The 23,819-nt window shown below is 34.6% G+C and overlaps 1 protein-coding gene and 2 long non-coding RNA genes across 4 annotated transcripts in view; all 3 read left to right on the forward strand.

Moving 5' to 3' along the window:
* LOC138132903 (glutathione S-transferase 1-like) overlaps window positions 1-13,368 on the forward strand; it is a 58,848-nt gene extending 45,480 nt beyond the window's left edge. Inside the window, exon 6 of the mRNA XM_069050617.1 lies at window positions 13,222-13,368. Within this exon, the coding sequence (XP_068906718.1) occupies window positions 13,222-13,368 (147 nt within the window). The remainder of the gene's footprint in view (window positions 1-13,221) is intronic.
* A 526-nt stretch (window positions 13,369-13,894) lies between these two features.
* Window positions 13,895-15,145, forward strand: LOC138133557 (uncharacterized). 2 transcript variants are annotated; one of them, XR_011160409.1, is made up of 3 exons: window positions 14,201-14,450; window positions 14,516-14,985; window positions 15,038-15,145. It is a non-coding gene; the product is annotated as an uncharacterized lncRNA (long non-coding RNA). The 2 variants fall into 2 exon arrangements; XR_011160408.1 differs by having other exon boundaries at window positions 13,895-14,450; window positions 14,516-15,145.
* A 2,264-nt stretch (window positions 15,146-17,409) lies between these two features.
* On the forward strand, window positions 17,410-21,401 carry LOC138134135 (uncharacterized). The gene is made up of 4 exons (XR_011160650.1): window positions 17,410-17,771; window positions 18,270-18,494; window positions 18,556-20,611; window positions 20,670-21,401. It is a non-coding gene; the product is annotated as an uncharacterized lncRNA (long non-coding RNA).
* Window positions 21,402-23,819: the final 2,418 nt, after the last annotated feature.

Consider the following 23,819-nt stretch of genomic DNA (forward strand, 5'->3'; position numbering starts at 1 on the left):
AAGAAAGTTAGTAGTCTTACTTCAAAAGGTAGAAACATTTATTATATGGACCGATATCAGCGAAAAACAATTTCAAAATTAAAAAATCTCTGCACGATTCTAAAATTATCTCCAGAAATTTTAAAAGTTTAACGCAAAATCAAATTATTGAACTAGATCTACCCTTCAATTCAGTTTCACTCGCCTTTTAAACTAACCCACTCATGCCCAAAAAATTCCAATTTACACACAAACTCGTTTAATGAACTACTAATTTGTTGTATATGTTAGAATTTGTATAAAATGTTTAATACTTAATTAGTTGTTTTTATTTTTTTTAAATAAGTATGTATCAATTTAAATCAAATTGAAAAAAAAATAGGCAACTAGGTATACAGAAACTAGTCAGATATGCAACTTGTTATACATTAGTTTGGCCTAACGCTCGGGCAGCGCCACTTGAGCGCGTCCCCGAAAATGTAATCCCACTTGACAGTCTTACTATAGTTTAATTGTCTGTGACATATAATTATTCACAGGTTTCTCTTTGTCTAAAATGTATACTCTTCTGGGTGAAGTACACTCAACTGGACATGTCAGCCCAGCAAAAAAAGCGAAGCATGAAGAAAGAATAATATTAGATGATCATGCAAACTATCTAATTAGGAAAACTGTGCATGATTTTTTTTTTAAACAAATTCCGCCAACAATTGATGCTGTACATGAGGAGACTAAACTTAATCCTGAAATTCCTAAGATGGGCCGATCAAAATTGCATAAAATGCTGAAAGAATTACAATTTAGGTAAGAGTTTTTGAGAGAAGGGTTGTATCTAACATGGATTGGAACAAGGTTCATGCTGACGTGGCAGAAAGAGTCTTCTTATTGATAGGCCTGAAATTACTGTTTGGAGGGCAAAGTTTTTGCGTGAAATTGAAAAGTTCAGATCAGAAGAACGAAAAATATTTTATTTGGATGAAACGTGGATCAACGAAGGTCATACCAAAACAAAAATATGGGTTGATGAAAGTATAAAAAGTGCAAGACAAAGGCTTTTCAACAGGATTGAAAGACCCATGTGGGAAAGGCAAACGCCTTATAATTTTACACATTGGTTCTGACGAGGGCTTTGTTGATGGTGGTTTGTTATTATTTGAAGGGAGCAAAGGTGGTGATTATCATCAAGAAATGAATGCGACAGTTTTTGAAACATGGTTTGCAAAAATTTTAAAAACCCTGCCAAATAATGCAGTAATTGTTCTTGACAATGCCTCATACCATAGTCGCAAAGTTGAAAAAATTCCAACAACCTCATGGAGAAAGGGTGATATTCAGAACTGGCTGAACTCCTGATGTTGGTTAAACAACATAAACATAAATTTGAAAGGCATGCTGTGGATGAACTTGCTGTACAAGAGGGAAAAACTGTTTTACGTTTACCACCATACCATTGCGAGTTAAATCCCATCGAATTAATCTGGGCCCAGATAAAAAATGCTTCAAAAAATATAACTTTTAAATTAAGAGATGTGAAGCCCCTATTTCAGGAAGCTGTGGAACATGTAACTGATGAAAACTGGAAAAAATGTATTGAACATTAAAAAAAAAATTGAAAATGAAATGAGAAGAATTGGTGAAAATTTTGGCACAGTACCTGAACTGATTATTTCTTTACAGGATTCCTCCAGTGATACATCTACTGAGTCAGATAGTGACAAAGAAAATTTTGACTAAATTGGTCAACCATGGGCCACTTTTTTCAAAGACAATTATATTCTTATTATACTAACCCGGCGGCACGGCAATTTTGCCGGAGTACATACACTATTACGGATATTACTATCAAGTAATAGTGCAGTGCTTATCAACATAATTACCGGCGTCTCGCCTCCGCATTTTTATTATTATACACATTTTGTTTGTATTTGTTATTTTTTCTTGACCTCTCAACATTTTGAATATGAATTTATAATAAAATTTTTATATAAACAGACTTTAGTGAATTGAATCTTTTAGTGATTTAGAAGAAAAAATTACTACATAATGCAATTTTTTGAATTGAATAACATTCTGCGATAATAATTTAATTGAGATTTATATTCGGCATTTTCAAATATTGGCACCATTTTTCTCCTGCAATCCTGCTACCCGATTTATAATTTTTGCTGTGTAAACCTGGTTTCATCCTGCTAAACAAATGTAGTATACCAATATCTAATCCTGCATAATAGAGAATTTAGACGCTTTAGAAATCGAAAAAATTATTTTAAATCCACTACGGTAACATTGCAAGGTAATGATGTACGAATATATGTTTGTTTACATTTGTATTACCGTTAATAATATTAATAAAAATAACTGATTTTTTTGTCGGAAACGTTTTTTTCATGTAGATTTAAACATCCTCGATAAGGTAGTAAGTAGTTTGTACGCCAATTTTGGGACACCCTGTATAAGGAACGAAAAAAGCGCGAACAAAACGTCATTAATGTCAGAAGTGACAGTTAATAATGAATTTAAATTGGGCATCTGTTTCGAAAAGGCAACACAATAATAAATACTTTGTTGCAAAGTTGGCTTCACCCGACAATCATTTATAGATACCCTGTAGTTTAATTCACTTTTAAATGCCCATGGTAGGTATCGTGAGATCATTTAAATGTATAATTAAAGTAGGCTTAGATTAGATTAGCAATACTGTTGATAACTTGATTTGAAATGTCAAAGTGATGCTTCAAAATTCAATACAAAGTATGAAACGGAGAGTTAACAGTTGTATCCAAGCCGGGAGAGAACACTTTGAATATTTTCTATGATTGTTATAAAGTTGTATTATTTTCTCGTGCGTCATTTCTTTTAAATTAAAACCCTTGAACATGAGAACCTTAAACGTCAATTGGCAAAAAACGTTTACTTTAATTATAAACTTAAATGATCTCACGGTACTAATTTGACATTAATTAAGATTTACAAAATTTAAAGTTTATGATTAATTGAATAATTCTTTAGAAAATAATATCATTTTATCAACAGTTAGATCATGAGAGCTCAACTCTTGTCGGAAAGATTTTAATTTTGAAGTGACCATTGGTTAACCGAGAAAATGAAATAAAAGACGGAATTGACGAAAATAGTTATTTGTATATCAAGGCTTGGCGAAGTTTTCCTTTTGTCTTTAGGACCATTAATTTTTCATTCCAATTATTCATTTCCACGTTGTACCTATCCGGCCCTATCTTGTACACCTTCTTTACTTTCACGTTTAGGCTCAACTCTTTGTTTATCATTTTTTCCATTGTGTTTCTCAGTAGCTCTTCGTCTTCTGTCTCCATCCGCATTCCTGTCACTATCAAGTTGTTGCGTATCTTGTCCTTTTCGAGTTTTTCTATCTTTTCTTCTGTTTTCGTGATTTTTTCTTCCAGGTCCAGCTTTTCCTTCGCCCAGTTCACCTGCATGGTTTTTACATCCTCTCTGGGGCTCTTCATTTCTTTGTTGTTTTGATTGATGTCGTTTCTCATTTCCTTTACTTCTCTGCTGAACTCCAGCAGTATTTGCTTGATTTCCTCCATGTTTTGCTCCTCTGTTTTTTCTTGTTTTAGCTGTGTTCTGCCCACTTGGGTACCTCCTCGGAATAGTTTCTGTTCTGTTTCTGGTGAAGAGTCGTGATCCGGTTTGTTTATTTTGTTATTATTCATGGGTTCACTCGATTACACTTTAACCCGTCTGTATTCTGTGTTGCCTACTAGTTTTTCTACAGTAAGAGTAAAGCATCAGGGAGTGGAAATTGACGGTAGGAACTGGAAATGGAACAAAAAGGAGCAAAAGCTCATGAAAGTAGGAGAAATTAAGGCACAACAAAGACGACAAGGCAAAAAAAAGGACGACGCAAACGGAACGTGATGAACAAACTGAACCGACAAACCCAGGCAAACGAGCAAAAAAACCGAATAAAAAGGGAAAAATGAATAAGAAAACCATCAGACTGGGCACATGGAACGTAAGAACAATGTTAGCGCCAGGGAAGATGTCTGAACCAGCGAGAGAAATGAGAAGATACAAAATAGAAATACTAGCAATACAGGAAACAAGATGGCCAGGAAAGGGAAAGATAGACAAAATGAACTACACACTATATTACGCTGGGGAGAAAAAGCAAGGGAAGAACGGAATAGCATTTTTAGTAGGAGGGGGGATAAGAAACAAGATAATGCAATATGAAGCGGTCGATGGAAGAATATCGTGGATCAGAATCGAAAACAAGCAAGCAAACATAACAATGATAAACGCATATGCGCCAACAGAGAATAGCAAGGAAGAAGAAAAAACTAAATTTTACGACAAACTGGAAAAAGTATGTGAGAAAGTAAAAAGAAACGACATCTTAATGATAGTGGGGGACTTCAATGCGAAGATAGGGAAGGAGGAACGCAATGAAGGTGTAGCAGGGAAAGAGACAATCTACGATACCACTAACGACAACGGAGCGAAGATTTGCGACCAGGCGGCAGCAACAAACACATTCATTGTTAGCACGCAATACAGACATAAAAGAGAGCACAAGATAACATGGATGATTCCAGGGGGGACAGAGGGAAACTAAATAGACCACATGCTAATCTCCAAAAAGTGGAAAAGAATAATACAAGACGTTAGGACATACAGAGGGTCAAATGTCGACTCAGACCATCACTTGGTTGTCGCCAAAATGAGAATGAAGGTGGTCAAACAAACAGGAGGCAGTAGGAAAAATAGATGGGATGTAGAGAAGCTAAACCACACGAGACCAACGATGAGTACAAAAAAGAGATGAGAAAAAAATTAGAAACACGAGAAGAAGAAGTAGACATCAATGAAGAGTGGAAGAATCTAAAAGAAAGCATAATGGACACGGCAGAAACAGTGCTTGGACGAAGAACAACAAGAAAAAGAAAGGAATGGTTCGACGAGGAGTGCGAAAAAAGAATAGAGGCGAAGAACCAAGCCAGAAACAGATGGTTAAAGACGGGAAACCTAAAAGACTTAGAGAACTACAAAGAAAAAAGAAAAGAGGCGACCAAATACTGCAAACAAAAAAAAAGAAAGTTGGATTGGGGAGCTAATGCAGGAGGTGAAAGTCAACAATAGGGACAGCAGGAAACTGTATGAACTGATAAAACACCGGAACTCGATGAGTAAAAAGACACAAAGAATAGATAACAAAAGATGGGAAACATATTACATGGAACATTTTAGGGAAGAAAAAGAAATCACAGGGAGAAAAAAAGAAAAAGTGGAAATGGAAGACAGTAACAACGAGGACGACGCGCCGTCTTACGACGAATACATTGAGATCATCGCACAGCTTAAGACAAAGAAAGCAGCAGGGCCGGACCAAATTAGTAATGAATTAATCAAGCAAGGAGGGCACGAACTGCTAAGCAGAGTTTATAGAATACTAGTGGCGGTATGGCAGAGCGAGACAATGCCAGAAGAATGGAGAACAGGACTACTCATTCCACTACTTAAGAAAGGAGATCCTACACAATGTAGCAACTACAGAGGAATCATGTTACTCAACACAACACATAAAATACTAACATCGATTATCAGGAAGAGACTGACAGAACACACAGAAACAAAACTAGGGGAGTATCAGAATGGATTCAGAAAAGGCAAATCAACCATAGACGCAATACACGTTATATCACAAATAATAGAGAAGAGCTATGAATACGACATATATTATTTATAGACTTCAAACAAGCCTTCGACAACATAAACAGGCGCAGCCTAGTAGAGCAAATGCAACAAATGAAAATACTGGAGAAACTAATCAAGCTAACGAAAATGACGATGGACAACTCAAGAGCAAGAATATCTACAACAGAGGGTGTAACAAACGAAATAAACATAGAAAGAGGAGTCAGGCACGGAGACGCACTGTCCACAACGCTCTTCAACATCGCACTCGACGGTGCAATAAAGGCTGCAGGACTGGACAGAGTGCAACTCAAGTAATAGCTTACGCAGATGAAATAGCACTTATAACAGGAGATAAAAAGAGTATGGAAGCGGCGCTGCAAAAGCTAGTTACAGAAACAGAATAAAGAGGTCTACAACTCAACCAAGATAAGACTAAATACATGATAATCTCGAGAAGAAAGACAGACCATATTAAAGAAACAACCCTAGGGAGTTACACGCTTAAAAAAGTAGAAAATTTTAAATACCTGGGAGTGAACGTGAACGAAAAAAATGAACGAAGCGCCGAAATCAAAGAGCGAAGACAAGCAGCGAACAAGGCTTACTGGAAGTATCAAAGATACCTAAAGGACCATCACATTAGCAGAGCAACAAAGATAAAAATCTATAAGGCAGCAATTAGACCTGTAGCGACTTATGCAGCGGAAACAATGCGACTCACTACTACAGACGAAGAGAACCTCGGGATATTTGAAAGAAGGGCCAAGAAGAACAGAAGAAAGGGAATACAGGACACTAATGAATCATAAAATAAGGGACATAATCGAGGGAGAAGATATTGTAGGATTTGTGAAAACATAAAGGCTACGGTGGTTCGGACACGTGCAAAGGAGGGATACACAACACATACTAAGAAAAACCCTAAATTGGAGACCAGTAGAAGGAAGACCAAGAGGCAGACCAAGGATAAGGTGGGAAGACCAGATACACGAGGACATTAGAAGGATAGGAATAGAGGACTGGAGAATCAAGATTCAAGATAGGAAGAGCTGGGAAAAAACCATACGAGCAGCCAGGGAGCAAGGCAGAATCTAACGATAACAAGAGAGAAGAACAAGGCGGAGTGATTCACCGCAGGAAAAACAGAATCGAAAAACTCCACCATAGGGTAGCTTAAATTCGGCATCGAATAAACGCTTATAGGCTTATATACAGGTGTCCCCAAAAAAGAAGACGAGTCCATAACTCCGTTATTTATCGGAATATTTTAATTATCTGTACACCAAATTAAATAGTTGTCAATAGACTACAAAATGGCCTAATAAATTCAAGTATAGCCCCATGGGCTTCAAGGGTAAACTGTCAAAATATTTTTTTTCAAATGGGATTACATATTTTTTTTAGTAATTCTGATAGAGATTATTATTCTGAAAACAACAATGTATTACAAGTATACACTTAAATACCAAAAATTTTACCAAAAAAATGTAAAAAAACGCTACTATCGTCTATGTTCCATTTTGCGCTAAACATTGGTGGCATATCTGCGCAATCCCACATGTTATTATTTGTCATTTGTTTTTCCAGCTACCTTAATTTGGTTATTACATTGTAACGCAATGCATTTTGATAGCTTTTCGCTTGGTGCTCGTCATTTGTTTCAAAAGTTAGTGTAATTTTTTCTTATGTGAAGTTATACTTGTGATTCATTGTTGTTTTCAGAATTAAAATCTCTATCAGAATTACTAAAAAAAAGTATGTAATCCTATTTAAAAAAAAAATATTTTGACAGTTTAGTCTTGAAGCCCTTGGAGCTATACGTGAATTTATTAAGCCGTTTTGCAGCCTATTAACAACCATTTAACTTGGTGTATAGATAATTAAAATCCTCCGATAAATAAGGGAGCTATGGACTCGTCTTTTTTTTTTGGGGACACCTGTATATAAATATCAAGGCTGCGAAATCGTACTTTGATGAACCGAGAGAAAAATTGTCGCCGAGGTCGCTTGCGGCCGAGGCAACAATCTCGAGATCGTCAAAGGATTTCGTAGCCAAGGTGTACACAACATTTTGTGTGCAACCGAAAATTTCTAATTACCTATAAAATGAACAAGTAAAATTTCTTTGACTGTCAAAAAAATAAAGTCGGCATACATGTCGCCATGTTGCTATAGAAACGACATAAATAAAACAATTCGTTTTGAAAAAGATTGTAAAAATGTCAGAAGAAAATTGCGATGGAATCTAAACGGCAGTATGAAAAATGTTACAGTGACTTTGAGACTGGTGTAACAATAAGAATATAAAAACGGTGTCGGATAATGTTGGCTTACCTGTTTACTGGAATTTATTTATTGTAGAAGGTAAATGTTTTAAGTTTTGTTATGATAAGTTGTATCATCCTGCTCCTTTTTAATCATGGGAATATCAGGGGCTGTGCGACAAATTAACCAAAATGTCTGTTGATGACATTCAGGATTCAGGATATGTTTCTAGTTACTATTATCCGCTCACCTGTCATCCACACTGTCAGTGTCATTTTTTATTCAAATTGGTCGAATGTACTATTGCGGGCAAAAAAAGTGGAAAAGTGGAACATCAAATTTCTGTCAGTTTTGAAAAATTTGATGTAGTTCAAGCTCTATTGTTATTTTTTTGACACTTTTCGAGCTGACAGTTTAAAAATTTATTTTGCACTCCTATTTTCTTTTTCCAAATGCCCTCTTCTTTTGATGAAGGTAGAGTTTGATTGGAACTTTGCATTAAATAAATATTCACTACGTGCTTACTTACAATCATTCCCTATAACCTACTATACTTAGTAACAACGTCAACCAATTCAAAGTAGGGTTAAAATCAGATAAGGGTTATTTCACATTAACAGTCAAGACAATGAGGTTGATGTCCCACTTTTTTTGCCCGCAATAGTACATTAAAATTTCGACTTTTCTTTTGAGTGTACATTAAATCTAGTGATAAATAAATTACCACTCTCAGATAGAAAGAAGTTGGGTTATAAACTGTTCTTTCAAATTATTTTATTTAACGCTATTTACGGTATTGTATCTAAATCTTCCTCAGAATAGAACTCCAATTCTGATTCTGAATCGGACGAGACAAGAGAAATAATTATAGGAGGAACATCAGCAATAGATAAATGACCCATATAGTTCTCCAATCTGGCAACATTATTGTACGTAAATTACCAAGTTAGTATAATAGGGATTTTAAATACTACCAACAGCCTGTCAATCCGAAAGTGCGGATGTCAAGTGAGATAATAATAGATATTTCTTTTTTTGATCGGTGAAAAATTAACATAGTTTACACATGCCTGTTGTAAACACAGTCCGGACGCCCTTAGTTGGCAAAAGCAAATGTTGCGCACTGGTTCGGTTGTGCGGGAGGGAGAAAGTTTCAGCCCCCGTCTTTTGAAAATATCTCGGTCAGTGGGGGGTGCAAATTCGTAGAATAATAATTGTTCAAAAGAGTAATAAATCTAACATCGACAGTTATGATAGTGACATCGAGTACCATTTATAATGCATTATTTTATTTAATAAATATTTCTTAACATTAATAAATTCTCTATGCGAGTTACGTGACTAAAGTCTTTTAAATGTTACGCCACTGGCTCTTGCGTTTCTGTATCCTGTTATGACGACTCGACACGAAGCTACATGAGGTATGCGCCGGACTTTGTCAACTAAGGGGGTCCGGACTGTAGATCGATTATGGGGATCTTTCTTACCGACCCCTTGAGGCGGCCCCATTTGAAATTGGCGGAAATTTCAAACCGGATGAAAATTCTGTAGTAATAGTGGCCGTTCCTGACACAAAAACTGGCATAAATCAAACTTTAACTGTAATCAATCCAGATTTTGTAAGATTACACCGCAAATATGCAGGTAGATATGTTGTAATTGTGATATTAAATTATAAATATTAAGATGACTTTTACTTTTACGACTGTCGTCAAGGCCGGCTGCGAAATTCAATTTCGCAGCCAGTTCTACGCACGCGAAGTGCTCGTTTCGCGTACGGTTGCACACAAAAGGTTTTTTTCTGCAAAATGTAGTCAAGTTTATTCGGAATCGTATTGTAATATGCGCATTCCTAACCTTATACGAGGGCGGAAAGTTAACCATTCCTTTTTATGTTTACTTCCCTCTCTTGGTCTAATGGGAGTTTTCATTTTTTTTGACTGTTGTGACAAAAATCTAATTGTGTTGTCAAGGCAACTACTAATTCCATTAAATTCATCGAAAGATGACAACTCATTTGTCATCATTTTTTTATTCTTAAAATTTGAGATTTTTGTGCTGTTTCTACTCCCTACCGTGAAAAAAATAGTATATTACTTCTGGAGAGAATGCTCATTTTTCCCTCGGTGCTTTGTAGCCCTCGGGCTTCGCCCTCTAGCTACAAACTGCACCTTAGGAAAAATCATGCATTTCTCTCCCTCAATATATAATATACTATTAGGCGCGCCACATACATTTTATTCCCGGGCAGTGAATTAGTTTCATGCGACACGGTAAAATCATTCGCAGCACAAGCGAAAATACTTTGCAGATCAGGAAAAACCGTTCGCAGTACGACACGGCAAGCTAAAATTAAGGGAGTCGAGTTTTTTAGCGGATCGAGCGAAAAACCATCAACTGTGCGTCACTTGTCAATTTTAAATTTTCATTGTACGTTGTGTTGTGACCTGACTGACCTCAGTGTAGAGCTGCAGGAGTAACTGTATATATATACAGAATATTTCATGAGTGATAATGAGCCTGACGTAATTTAAAATGCAACCCACACTATATTTCTGAAAAAGCTGGCTACTAAAATTAAAATGTCCGGATTTTTTTTTGAAAATGTATTGTGGGTTGAATTTATTATTCCGTCAGGCTCATTATCACTTGTGAAATATCCTGTATAGTTTTATATAATATAAACCACGACCTGCTGTATTATAACCGGCCTGTTCAAAAGTGTAATTTGAGTGATCCCTGCAGAGCGCTAGTGTACGGGCGCTTTTTGGGGATATTATTCATCTTAAGTTTTTGTCACCGAGAGTTTTTCTTCTTTCAAATGACATTCGAATTTAAAATCAAAAGTACAAAAATACAATTGTATTCAGTATTGTTTTAGAAAGAAAATATGAACTTACTGTACTCAATCTGAACTGTAAAATAATGTCTAAACATATTTTTCCGCATTTTTATTCTTTAGAAGCGCCCGTACTGTGGCGCCCTCATCGGCGAAAATTGGCTCTTTCTCGGAAACATTTTCGCAATGCTTTTTTAATGAAATGAACAGGCCGGTTATTAATATTATACAGCAGGTCGTGATATAAACGATAAAGACACGACAAATATTTTTAGTTTACAGATGAATGTAGGATTTAATACGTAATTCTCAATTATTATATGGCTTCAACAATTCACCTATAGGAAAAATTTGTGTAGCAAAATGTGAAGAGGAAAATGGACAAATTATCATAATACAGGGTATTGGTATTGCTATGAAAACTTGTGTTGTGTTCAATATCATCGTCAAGAAAATAAAACTTAAACATCCAAACCTAACCTCACAAATTTTGCTAGAGTGTACCTCTAAAAGCGGACGTATTTGTAATTTCTATTGAAAAATACAGATTTTTGATGTTTATTTAAAAACAGCATTAGGTTTAAATAATATTAATCATTTATGCCTTGCTCCTTGCTCCTCCAAGTCATCCATAATGATATATTTTTTATAGAATAGGTACATATTACTTAAAATCAGCAACGAGCATCATAGAAGTTTTCACTTCTGTCGTGCGGTCTTAAGTACACACTCTTTTTTTTTTTATTTGCTAAAAACGTGATGATTCCGAATAAAATAATATACAAACCTCGGTGGGAATGTGATTCATTCCTGTCTCGACCATTAGCTCACCTCGGCTACGCCTTGGTAACTCTCGACAGGAATATAACACTTCCCACCTCGGTATGTAATCTACTATTACTTGCCTTCGAGTAACTAACGCGGATGTAATAAAATTAAAATCTTGCCAGACCAGAGTTGAACTTGTATAATCTTCCGTTACAGAATTAACCGAATACCTAGACTATAAAAACAAGTTAAGTTTTACACATTTGTCAGAACTGTAATTAACAGCTTTTGAAATTGATTTCTAAAAAATATACAATTACATAGCGGCAAGAAATGTATCGTATTTTACTTTTCCCTGTAAGAAATAATAGTTTGTAATCTATAGGTACATGTAATCTTCTTTTTGAACTCACTAACTTCAAAATGACATATCGCAAACGCAACAGTTAACCGCGAACGTAGATTTCGCGCACCAGTGCTTCAAAATCATCGAAAAAGCATTGGCCTTTTTGAGCATTCTGAAAATAATTTGGTTTACAAAACGTCATTTCTTCAATTTGGATGTACAAAATTTCGAAAGAATGAAAATAAATCGCTATTAATTCGATTAAGACTTGGGCAATCGCCATCTATTCACTAAATTGGAAACTATTGGGTAATAATATTAATGTTCGTTTTAAAAAATATTGTACAAACCTCGATGCGCGAAGACGTACTCGGCACATTCGCGCAAATAAAGCACTCGCTCCTTCGTCGCTTGTGCCTCAAATAATGCGCTCTTGTGCGAAAAATGTCTTCTCGGACTCGGTTTGCAAATAAGTATTCTCTACTTCGGTGTCACAATGAGCATTTTGTGACACCGAAAACAGTTTCACAAAGATCAATTTTATAGCATCGTTTCTAGTGATAATTGAATTTGGGGTTGATATTGAAAGCAAATTTCAGTGTTAAATGTGATGTCATTTGAACCTGAATCCATGTTTTGGATCCAAATAAGCTATTAAGGGGGTAGATTATTATTGTAACAACATCTGGGAGACCATTTAAAATTTAATTTTCAATGATATGACATTGTTTTGTCAATACCAACCCAATTCCATTAAAATAAAAGTCACTAGAAAATAATTGTATATTTAAAAAAATTAAATTAATGAAGCCGAAGTAGAAAAAATAGCATGTTACACTCGTCGCACAAGACATGTTGTCGAACTAGTTCCTCACTGCATTCGTCGTGTTCTAACCCTCTCGTTCGACAATAGACTGTCTTGTGCAACTCGTAGTTATATAGTCCAATTTTTACCCTTTTGCGATGACGTCATTATCTAGTAACTTTACGTATGTTTGAGCTAGGATCAGAAACAAATTTGAATTGATCATAAATAACTATAAATGTGTCAAATTTGTTGACAATTGCTTCGAAAGGTTATGTTTGTAATCAATGTAATAATAAGTGAAAGAAATTAAAGATTGTCAAATTTACATTAGCATAAAATAACCTCAAAGTGACAATCAATAAATAAACGTGCCTTTTTTTTTGTTTTTTTCTGTTTCTGTCGTTTCAATAAAGAGAAAGCGAGGAAGGAAATCGTGACGTCACCTCAAAAGGGTAAAAATTGGACTATAACAATATACTATTCTTTAATATAATTGTGTAATATCAGTTTAATTTTTATTTCATTTCATTTCAGGCTGTGATGTTCAATATTGCTAAATATTCTAATTTATCTGAATGGTATCATAAAGTTAAGAACGCAATGTCTAATTACGGATATGAAGATGTTAATCAAGCTGGAGCCGATGCCTTTGGGGCTATGTTTAAAAATAAACTAAAATAATTAATATTTACATGTTGTTAAACAATAAAATTTAATAAATTTTTTTTTGTTTATTCATTCTTGTAACAGAAAATATTACTTTGCATCAAAATGTCAAGTCAAGATTTTTATGAAATTTAAAATGCAGATATTTTAGACCGTGAAGGTTTAATTAGTAATAATAAAATTACCTCAAGTTAAAAAATGTAATTCTAACACATGTTTCCTTTATCGAAAATTATGCGCGATTATTATTAGATTGTTAAACATTAAAAATTAGGGGTCTACACACACAATTAAGTAAATCACTTCTCTGATTCAACGAAAAGGTTAGATTTTGTCGTTAAAAATTTAATGTAAAATTTGAAGGTATTTGAGCACTTAGGTACCTTTTGAAACAATTGATGATTAATTGCCAAGCAACATTTTGTACAAATTATGAAAATTTAGTGACAATATAATTCATGTATCACGTGATCATGAATGATCCAATGAAAACGCGTAAAAGTCCTTAGTTGCATGGCTATCACAGCGATTATAAAAAACAAAAAAATTATTTTTCGGCCTCCCAATCTGGGAAATATAGCGTTACCTTACACTTTAGGTCAAGGGAGGTGCGATTTCCCGTACAATGTCAAAAATTTCTAGTGGAATGTGGGAAAAATCTAGTGGAGTACGGGAAAAATGTGCGGACACCGTTGATTTATTCTTTTCACAGTTACTTTAAAATTAAAGTGTCCATACGTTACTTTAATTTAGTGTAAAAAACACATTTCCCTGTATAATTTTTCCGATAAATGTGTTTGTTTAATTTATATCGATCGAAAAAGAAAATAATCGTAACAGGGAAAATACAACCTATTGGGTTGGCAGCTGTATATGTCAAAAAGTTTGACAATTGTCAGGTATTTCATAAATATCTGCAAAATAGCACAATAAAACAAAACCACAGAAGTTGATATATGGTTTTGTGTACCTACTTTATCCAGTACTAGCTGTTAGTGCTAAAGTGCAACTGGAAAATAAAAATCTACAAAACATTCTAACCCCAAAATCTTGTATTCACCTGAAGAAAGATGATTCGTTTTCACCAGGAAGTAGTGGTTAAGTACAAGACATTTTAATAATTTGCAACATTATTATCATAATTTATTTTGTAAAATTACAGTTGTAAACATTATTGTTACAATTCTCCACTTTAGAGAACAATGCAGAAACAATTTGGTAACTGTCAGCTTTATTACTTCTGGGTTGAATGTCAATATGTTGTACTGGTGCTTCTCTTACGGTACTGATGATGGAATTCTCAATGTTGGATGGTTACATTGGAAGCAACTGCTAAAAATTCAAGTAGATTAAAGCACTGTATCGAAGTTTGTGACACAACTCACCATTGTTTGAGGAGCTGTAGCTGCAACATAGTACATTTTGTTTTTGATGTTGAAGGAAGGCCATCAGTCATCACGAATCATTTTAGGAACTTCAATCTTGTGTCCATAGGGCAATCAAGGTTCAAATATTTGTCAATTTTATTTGAAATTGTTTTAATACCAATTTAACCTGACTTCCATATATTTCTTCACAGTTTAAACCCAGTTTGGATTGGTAATGGCAAACGATCTACAAATATTGGTTTTTGTGTCAGTTATCAATATATGTAATATCTTCTCTTGACATTTTCCATTTTCAGAGTATATAACTCCTTTCGGAGACAGGCACCACAAACACCTATTAATAAAACTGTCTGTAATAAAATATGGTTTATTAAAAATTTGTGAATTAAAGAATAGTTATTACATACTTTCGTGAGAAAAAATTCTCCTATGTAACGTTGTTTCGATTTTTGTGGTAATAATTCAGCATTTAGTCCTGCCACTAGTTGTACTGCCTCTGGTGTCACATTTAACTTACTCTATATTATATACTAGACATTTTTTTCACTCCATTAATACACCAAAATCAAATTTTGAAGCACGACCGTGAAAATTTAGCCGGCAAATAATTTGTTAGGAAAAAAACAAATGAGCGGTCACGGTCGTCAAGGAATTGATTCCACAGCATTCGATTCTTTATTGACGATGTCAAATTCTACAATAAAATTAGTCTAGATTTTTAAAAGATTTAATATTTTGGTCAGCCGAAAAGTCTAATACAAATGTCGTACGGGACGTATTTTCCGGCCCTCCAACTAATCAGGCACTCGGCTGCGCCATCGTGCCCGAAACCAGTTGTCGTGCCGGAAAATTCACATCCCGTACTCTAATGTAAATAACTATTCTTATTTACTTTCGTTGTTATGATTTTTGATTGAAATAAATTTGTCAATTTGACAAATAAATGAATAATTTTGTATTTCATTCATTATATTGTCTCATCGAATATAACACGTGGTATGATTAATCATCGATGATATTAAATTCGTGAAATTGAAGCAGGACATTTCACTCGTCCTTCGGACTCGTGAAATCTCCAGCACAATTTCACTCATAATATCATCGATAATAATCATACCACTTGTTATATTATAGCTGAAAATACTCTAAAAATAGGGTTGACACTGAGTTGCGGTACCGGTCAGGGTTTCAGTTAATCCCCTGTCCGAGTTGGGTACAAGAAATCAGGTATACTCCGTACGGTGATAGATTGCACGTTTTTAAATTCTAGTTCCAAAACATAAAGCAGTGAAAAATACTAAACTCTCCATCTCAATTGTTTCACGTTATGTAGAAAACCATTGTATCCCTGCAGATTAATTCCCGCCAAACCGGTTTCTGTATCTGTCTTCTGTCAAAAAACGTGAAATCTACCAGAGTACGGAGTATAGATGCTTTGGGCCTAATCCTTTACCTGAGTTGCGGTAAATATGGTAATCATAATTCATAATAAAACAGAATATAGTCAATTTTTTAATTATAGTCCGATGGATCAATTAATAAGCAGAGCAACCGTTACATTGTTGTCTCTTTTCAACATAATGTAAAACAAGCTATTGGATTTTTGTACGTATTTTATTAAGTCCGTCCCACTATGCATCTCGCTTTGACATGTGCGATTAGAGCAAGACGCGAATTGTACGTTTATTCATTCCACTAGCGGCGTCAAATTGTTAGGTTAGGTCGTAACACATTTGTGACAATTTTATTTAATTTTGCTTGAAATTTCCGCCGTATGATGCCAAGGAAAAGGTACGCAACTCTTTCTTGAACAGCACTCACTGGCAGAAGCGGACCATTATTGTCTCGTTCCCGTGTAAAATACATTAACAAATTTCTTATTTGGGTGTAATGGCATTGACCTTACGTGGCATTGCCGAAACAAAATCTAAGAAGAAAGAAAGACACTAAAGACAGTCCAAACCTAGTTGTTTAGTGTCGTTTTCAACAACTTTTAATATATTTCACCTATTAGTTGATAAATAATAATTGCCAATAATAATAATAATAATAATAATAATTTATTATCCAACAGTAGGTACACACTACTAATTACAGGATAACATTATTAAACTAAAATAATTAACTCAGTCGAAATACAATAATAACAAATTAACAAAAAAAGAAATAAGAGAGAAAAAAACAAAAATCTAATACTAAAGAAAGAAATTACTCATTCACGCCCAAAACTGACCAAATTTTCTAATACCTTATCTTTAATTTGTTTTAATGTGGAACAAAAAATGTCAACATTACAGCAATAGTTATCAAATATTGGTAGCACCATGCACTGCTGTCAAATGTCGAAAGCAGACATAGGTCATGTCGACTTCTTGATTCGGACTAAGCTCATCGGACAATAATAAAAAAAATGGACTATAGAGGGTGATTTACGAGGAATAATGAGCCCGACGGAATAGAAAATGCAACCCACAATACATTGCAACAAAAAGTCGGACATCGAAGCGGTAAATGTCCGGGTTTTTCTCCTGATGAATTGCGGGTTGCATTTTCTATTCCGTCGGGCTCATTATTCCTCGTAAATCACCCTGTATATAAATTTATAAAATGACGGTGTTTAATGCAACATATTCTAATATCACATGTTGTATTTACCAAGCTTGACGTGAAATCTCCATCCTATTAACGTTATTCTCGATACTGATGCTTCTCTCGTTGCCATATGAATTGCCTTTCCAAAATCGGCAACAACAAATTTGGATTGGAACCAATATCCCATTTTCACACATTCGTCTTTTAAAGTTTCAAACAAGTGTGTATAGGTATACTCCATTCATTATAAATGTGCGTCGTAGGCGGCTATGGAAAGCTGATTTTAGTTTGGCGACCCTGGCTAAAGGCCCGCATTTAGTGCTTTGTTTTGTTATGGTTGCCAACAATGCCAACGCGCCAACGGCCAACCGTTCAGCGTTCTTTCAAAACTTCATCAGACTTCGTAGTTATCATCGTATCTGAAAGTTGTTGTTCTTTGTGAGTTTCATTGCATACGTGATACACTAAAAAAACAGTATTTTTCTCCCTACCGGTTAGAAATGTAGGCTGTGGATACCTCATTTGAGGTGAGAAAATTCAACTTTCTCGCTAAGGTAAGAAAGTTAATCATGAAATGTTTATGGTAAAACTGTACCAAAATACAAATGTCAAAAGTGTCAAAAGTGAAATAAGTTATTGATAAATGAAAGCCAATTCAATGAAGTCAGTTGGTAGGTCAATCATATAATCTGGAAAATAAACAGATAAGCTAGGTAGGTAGATTACTTTACCCTGTTTATATCAAATTTTCGAACAAACCTCAAATCTTCAAATGCGATGACAAGTTAATTAAACAAATAACACAGCCTACTATTCAATTCTCAAAATTTTCGTTTTAATCACGAATATAACCATCTTTTTTGACTTTTTTCAACAAAGTTGTGCCGGTAGGGAAAAAAATTGTATTCAAACCTTGTTAAGAAACTGTCCTTGCAGATCTTAGGCACTTACAAACCTCGTCTACGACTCGGTTTATAATCTTTGCCTGCGGTCTGCAAGAAACCACTTTTTTACCTTGGTTTGAAATATACTATTTCATACTAAGGAATGGTTGATTTAACTGCACGAGAATTTGAAGCAATTTTTCGTTGCCACAATGAGCTTCTGAAGAATTCTAACGATTCAGCAGTAAGCATTAATAGAGTGGCTTTAATATTCCAGGTAAAATTAATATTTATTATTTATATTTATTTGTTACCTGTACTAAATAATAATTTTTTAGGTTAGTGTTCGAACTGTTCAAAAAGTTTTAGCACAAAATAAGTCTGGAATACCATATCAGCCTGCATTAAAGTCAGGAAGAAAAGTAGTCGTTGAATTTTCTTTTAAACAAGAATTAAATGATTTTACGTTCGCCAAAATTAAGAAAAATGAACATGTAACAATATCAGACATTCATAAACATGCAACAGAGTGTCTAGATTTCTCCTACTGCAGAACAACCTTATATAAGATAATAAAATCAATTGGCTACTCATTTAAGAAAGTGGACAGGAGAAAAATATTAATCGAAACCCAAAGAATTGTCAATTTAAGAATCCGTTTTTGCCACAAATATCTACAAATCTTGAAAGAAAATAATAGATGTTTATCTGGATGAAACTTGGGTATACCAAAACGGCAGCCAAGTTCGTCAGTGGCTGCTAGAAAGCAATCGAAAAGGTGTTCCTACAAAATTTAAAACTGAAGGAAAACGATTCACCATACTTAGTGCTGGATGTGATCAGGGATTTTTACCAAGATGTGATATAATTTTGGATACTAAAGTTAATGACAGGGATTATCACAAAACAATGAAGGGTGATTTATTTTAAAAATGGGTAAAAGACCAACTTGTTCCTGCTTTATCTTCGCTGAAGATAAAATGTGCAATAGTTATGGACAACGCGCCTTACCATTCAGTGAAAATAAATAAACCACCAACAATATCATCTAGAAAAGAAGACATACTTATAAAATTGGTTAAGAAATGAAAACATATCATTTGAGGATTCTTTTTCAAAAAAACAACTTTTGCAATTGGTGAAGCATTATTTGACAGATAATTCTATTATTTATGAAATTGACGAAATTCTGAAAGCAGAAGGACATACCGTTTTGAGACTTCCACCTTACAATTGCCAATATAATCCAATCGAGCTGGGGTGGGCAGATTGTAAAAATTACTACAACAAACACATTTCATCTCGGCTTGATTCTACTGGTAGAGTTAAAGAAGTTTCGTGAGAGGCTCTTGTGCAGTGTACAAAGGAAAAGTGGCAAAATTTCATTAAACACACTGAGCAAGAAATAAAAAATGATTGGCACAAGTACAGGGTGTTTTCGAAGTTGAGGCGTTCCTTTTAACATCTTGTTCTAAAGAGTTTTAGCCAAAATCACCTTAGTAAAATGTGTACGGCAATGAAGATAAAATAAGTTAATTTTTTTGAAATTTTTGAAACCGGTCCTGCTCAAATTTGCACTGATTTGTTAGAAATTAGAACTGATAAAAAAAAATCAAATGAGCATGTACGTTAATCAAAAATACTGTCAGAGTTGTCACCTAATTAGTCGGAATGGCTTTATCATTACAAAAATAATGAGCTCACAGATATGTTGCTAATGTATATTGGCAATGTTATCAGTTATCACGTTATCAGAATGCAACTGCGACGTCCAGAGAGTACGCAGAGCGATTTCCAAAAAGACACCATCCTGGGCCACGTTAGTTATTAATCTAGTACAGCAGAGAAATAGACAGGACCGGACTCAAAATTTTAGAAAACAATAAAAATATACAATCAATTATGTCCATTAATACAAACATTTTACTAAAAAGATTTAGGCTAAAATTCTTAAGAATAATGTATAGTACCTCGTGTTACAAGGAACGCCTCAACTTCGAAAACACCCTGTATATGGGTGTACATGATATTGACAGTATTCCACCATTTATAATAAATGTGAGTTGCGTATCTTCAGATTCCGATGATTTCAGTGATTTAGATGAACCGCCATCAGACAGAATGGAACTTGATTCAGGTAGTGAAGAAATCACTTTAATGATTGTTGATGATGACCACAATAATTAACCTAGGAGACTGACCACTCCCAATTTTTTTCGATTATATTCGAACCTTTCCTTCCAGTTTAGTTATAATGAGTACCTTCTGATCTTACATGCATCTATACAGTGTCAGAAAAGCATTTGCTTACATGTGACATTTTCCGAGTTATAAACAATTTCCGTATCAGGGACCGATGTTAGCTGTAAAGTAACACATGCTGTAAGTGAAAAAGTAAGTCTCAAATTTATTTTTTTGCATAATTAATATAATTATCGATACTTTTTAAAAGGACTCATTAGAAAATGGCCAAGTACAGTTATAAAGAAGAACAGAGATGACTCCAGCTTCTTTTGAAGGAAGTTGATTTTAACATAGAAGTGGCTGATTATAGCGAAACTGATGTAGAAGATCAGTTAGAAATTCAAGATGAGAGTTCAGAATCTGAACAATGACTGATGAGGAGCCAGAACAAGTTGCAGAAAATGTACACAATAGAAGATTGACCCCTATTTGTAAGGAATGCATTTAAATGATGGAACAAATTTAGCAATAAATTCAATTATTCAAATACACTTACACGTTTTGGTTGTGGTTTTATAAGTTAACTGATGTTTCAAGAATGTATTGCTATATGTACAGTTAATTTCAAAATTATAGAGTACACCTAATTTTCTACAGTGTAAAATGCACTTACATTTTTTGTCAATGATCAATGTCAGTTTTGACAAACAAAATGCCTGATCTAACTGAAAACGCGAAAGTGCTCATTCTTTCCAAATTAGAAGAAGGGTGGTCGATCCGGAGGGTAGCCCGTATTATAACATCGCTAAGAGCACCGTGCAGAGGATAAAATACACACTATTATGGTGTTCTAAAATATCAGCGACATTTTATGTTATCAAACTTACCTAACCTATGACGTTCAAATTTCAAAAAGGCATCTTTACATGTGGAAAACACTGTAATAAATCGACTTCTTGATTTTTGAGGTGTACTCGATAATTTTGAAATTAACTGTACTTGCATTCCACAAGGAAGAGGTGCATTTTAATTTAATGAGTTTTTTTCGTCTTATTACCTTTAAATTAATATTGTATTGTTAGAAACTGTTCAATAAAAGTAAAAATAGATTACACTCATGTATTAATGTACAGTGGCGAGCACGGAATTTCGCACACATTGGACATTTCACTGACATAATTTTATTAAAATGAGATACTGGCGGCAGTTTCGTGACAGTTTAGGTGAAACATCAGTCATGATCACATATATCATGATTGATTATAATGACCATAAAGCTTAGACTAGATAGTTTTTTTTTAATGACATACAAATTGGTGTGCGAAATTCCGTGCTCCCCACTGTACGAGTATGTGTGTCTTGTAAACATTTGCACGAAATGCTTAGTACAAAAATCAAAAGTACCATCCACTAGTATTAATTCTTGTTCACAAAGAAATTTAATATTGCTTTTACAGGAGATCATATCATGCATTGCCGATATTGTTACTGATCCGTTTTATATCAGTCACAGTTGGCGTTTCCATTACATTTTGAACACTTATCTCATGGTGAATAAGTTTTCGAGGTCTGACAGATGGATCACTACCTGCTTTTCTCTTCACTTGGTTACTAATTTTTTGACGATTTAATACTTGAAGCGAAACGGGGTCATGATTATGCTTTCTTTTCTAGAGAACACATTGTGTCTGGTCCAATTTACACGCCATGTTTTCGGTGTACAACACCAACACATTTCTAAACTTGATCTGTTAAGACGATATTTTCGAAATTTGAAATTATCAACCAGAAGCAATAATTTGCCTTTTTCGCTAAACATCGTTTGGAATGCCATATTCACAATAAGTGATCTTTCAGGTTAAGAAGAAAACTAAAAGATTTTTCAGTCCACCCTTTCTTAATTATAACCTGGTTGGGTTCTCCCCCTTAATCACCTACGCCTTTACCTGTGCCTCCGTACCGCAACTCGGGAACGGATTAGAAGAACCTTTTCGGCAACCAGGAAACCTTACTGACCATTACCGCAAGTCCGGTTCTACCAAAAATAGACTACAGCGGCAGAAATTTCAATATTGTTGAAAAAGAAAAAAAATTTTGCCTATGGAGAGTATCGTAAGAACTTCAATGACACAGTTCGTTTTCTCGTGGAACACTATCCAAATGTAGGCTTTACAAAATGTAAGGTTAAGAGAGTCGTCAATTTATTTGAAGACAAAGGAAGCGTACGTGAACTAAACTACCTTGCTAAAATATCCCGATCGTGTTTTAGTCTTTTATGGAAGAATTAAAGCATCCAATATAATAAATTACGTCCAAATGTTGTCTTTAACATTGTAAGTGTTTGTAAGGTTAGCAAGATAAACGTCAAATATGTCGCCTGCGCTTCTGCGAAAAGGGATGACCAAAATTCTGCAAAATTGCACGTTTGTTTCATATGCGTCTACGTTTTTGCATTTGTAGCCACGTTTAACACAGTTTTTTGCTTTTTTCTTGCAAACCAGACGTCTTTCAAGAACGAGTTTTTCCCTACAGCATTTTTTATTGACGATCAATTTTTTATGTAAATCTTAATTGATTCAACATTTTAAAAAGGCATGTAAAAATTACGTTTTTAAGACTTGGGTGATTGCATTAATCGGATTTTATTCTTCACCGTCTAAAATATCTGCATTTTAAATTTCACAAAAATCCGCTGAGCTGAGACACCCTGTAGAGTGTGAACATAAAGTTTGGAACAAAATTCATAATAGCATTATCTGATGTTTTTAAGAAAATCGCTCGGACAGGTCGATTTTATTTCGAAACATGCCATCCTGTGATATGGAATTTGTTTAAATAACGTCATTTGTTTTAGTACAATGACGTCATTACCAATTTTTTTAAATCAAAATCTTCACTTTTTTCTTCTTTTTTTTGATAAAGTATCCTACCACCTAAATGACGGATGAAAAAAATTGGTACCTACCTTACATAACATTTATTTATTTTGATTTATTTTGTGACTGAGTGGTGTTCTTGGTCATCTCAATTTAATATGCCTGTCCTTTGTGCGACTTGTAAGAGTACTGCACCTCCAACAGTGCCTGGTTTGAAATGTTGCTCATGCAATCTTTTCTTCCATATTAAGTGCATCAATATGAATAAAGCGCAATATGATGTCATTAAGTCCAGGGATGGCTTGTATTGGAAGTGTCCAAATTGTAGATTGCTGAATACCAACGGTAATTGTGATTGCAGCAAATTGATATCGGAACTGACAAAAACGATTGAAAAACTAAATACCACCGTCGAGTCCTTGCAACAACAGATATTATCTCTTAAAGAAAAACCTGCGTCAGCTGATATCGAGTTTTAAGAGAGGTTGCTGACCGTCAGTGGCGGCTTCTCAATAGAGGCAGGGGAGGCTAGGCCTCCCTAA

This window comes from Tenebrio molitor, chromosome 6, assembly GCF_963966145.1.
Source record: "Tenebrio molitor chromosome 6, icTenMoli1.1, whole genome shotgun sequence".
Taxonomy (NCBI): Eukaryota; Metazoa; Arthropoda; class Insecta; order Coleoptera; family Tenebrionidae; genus Tenebrio; species Tenebrio molitor.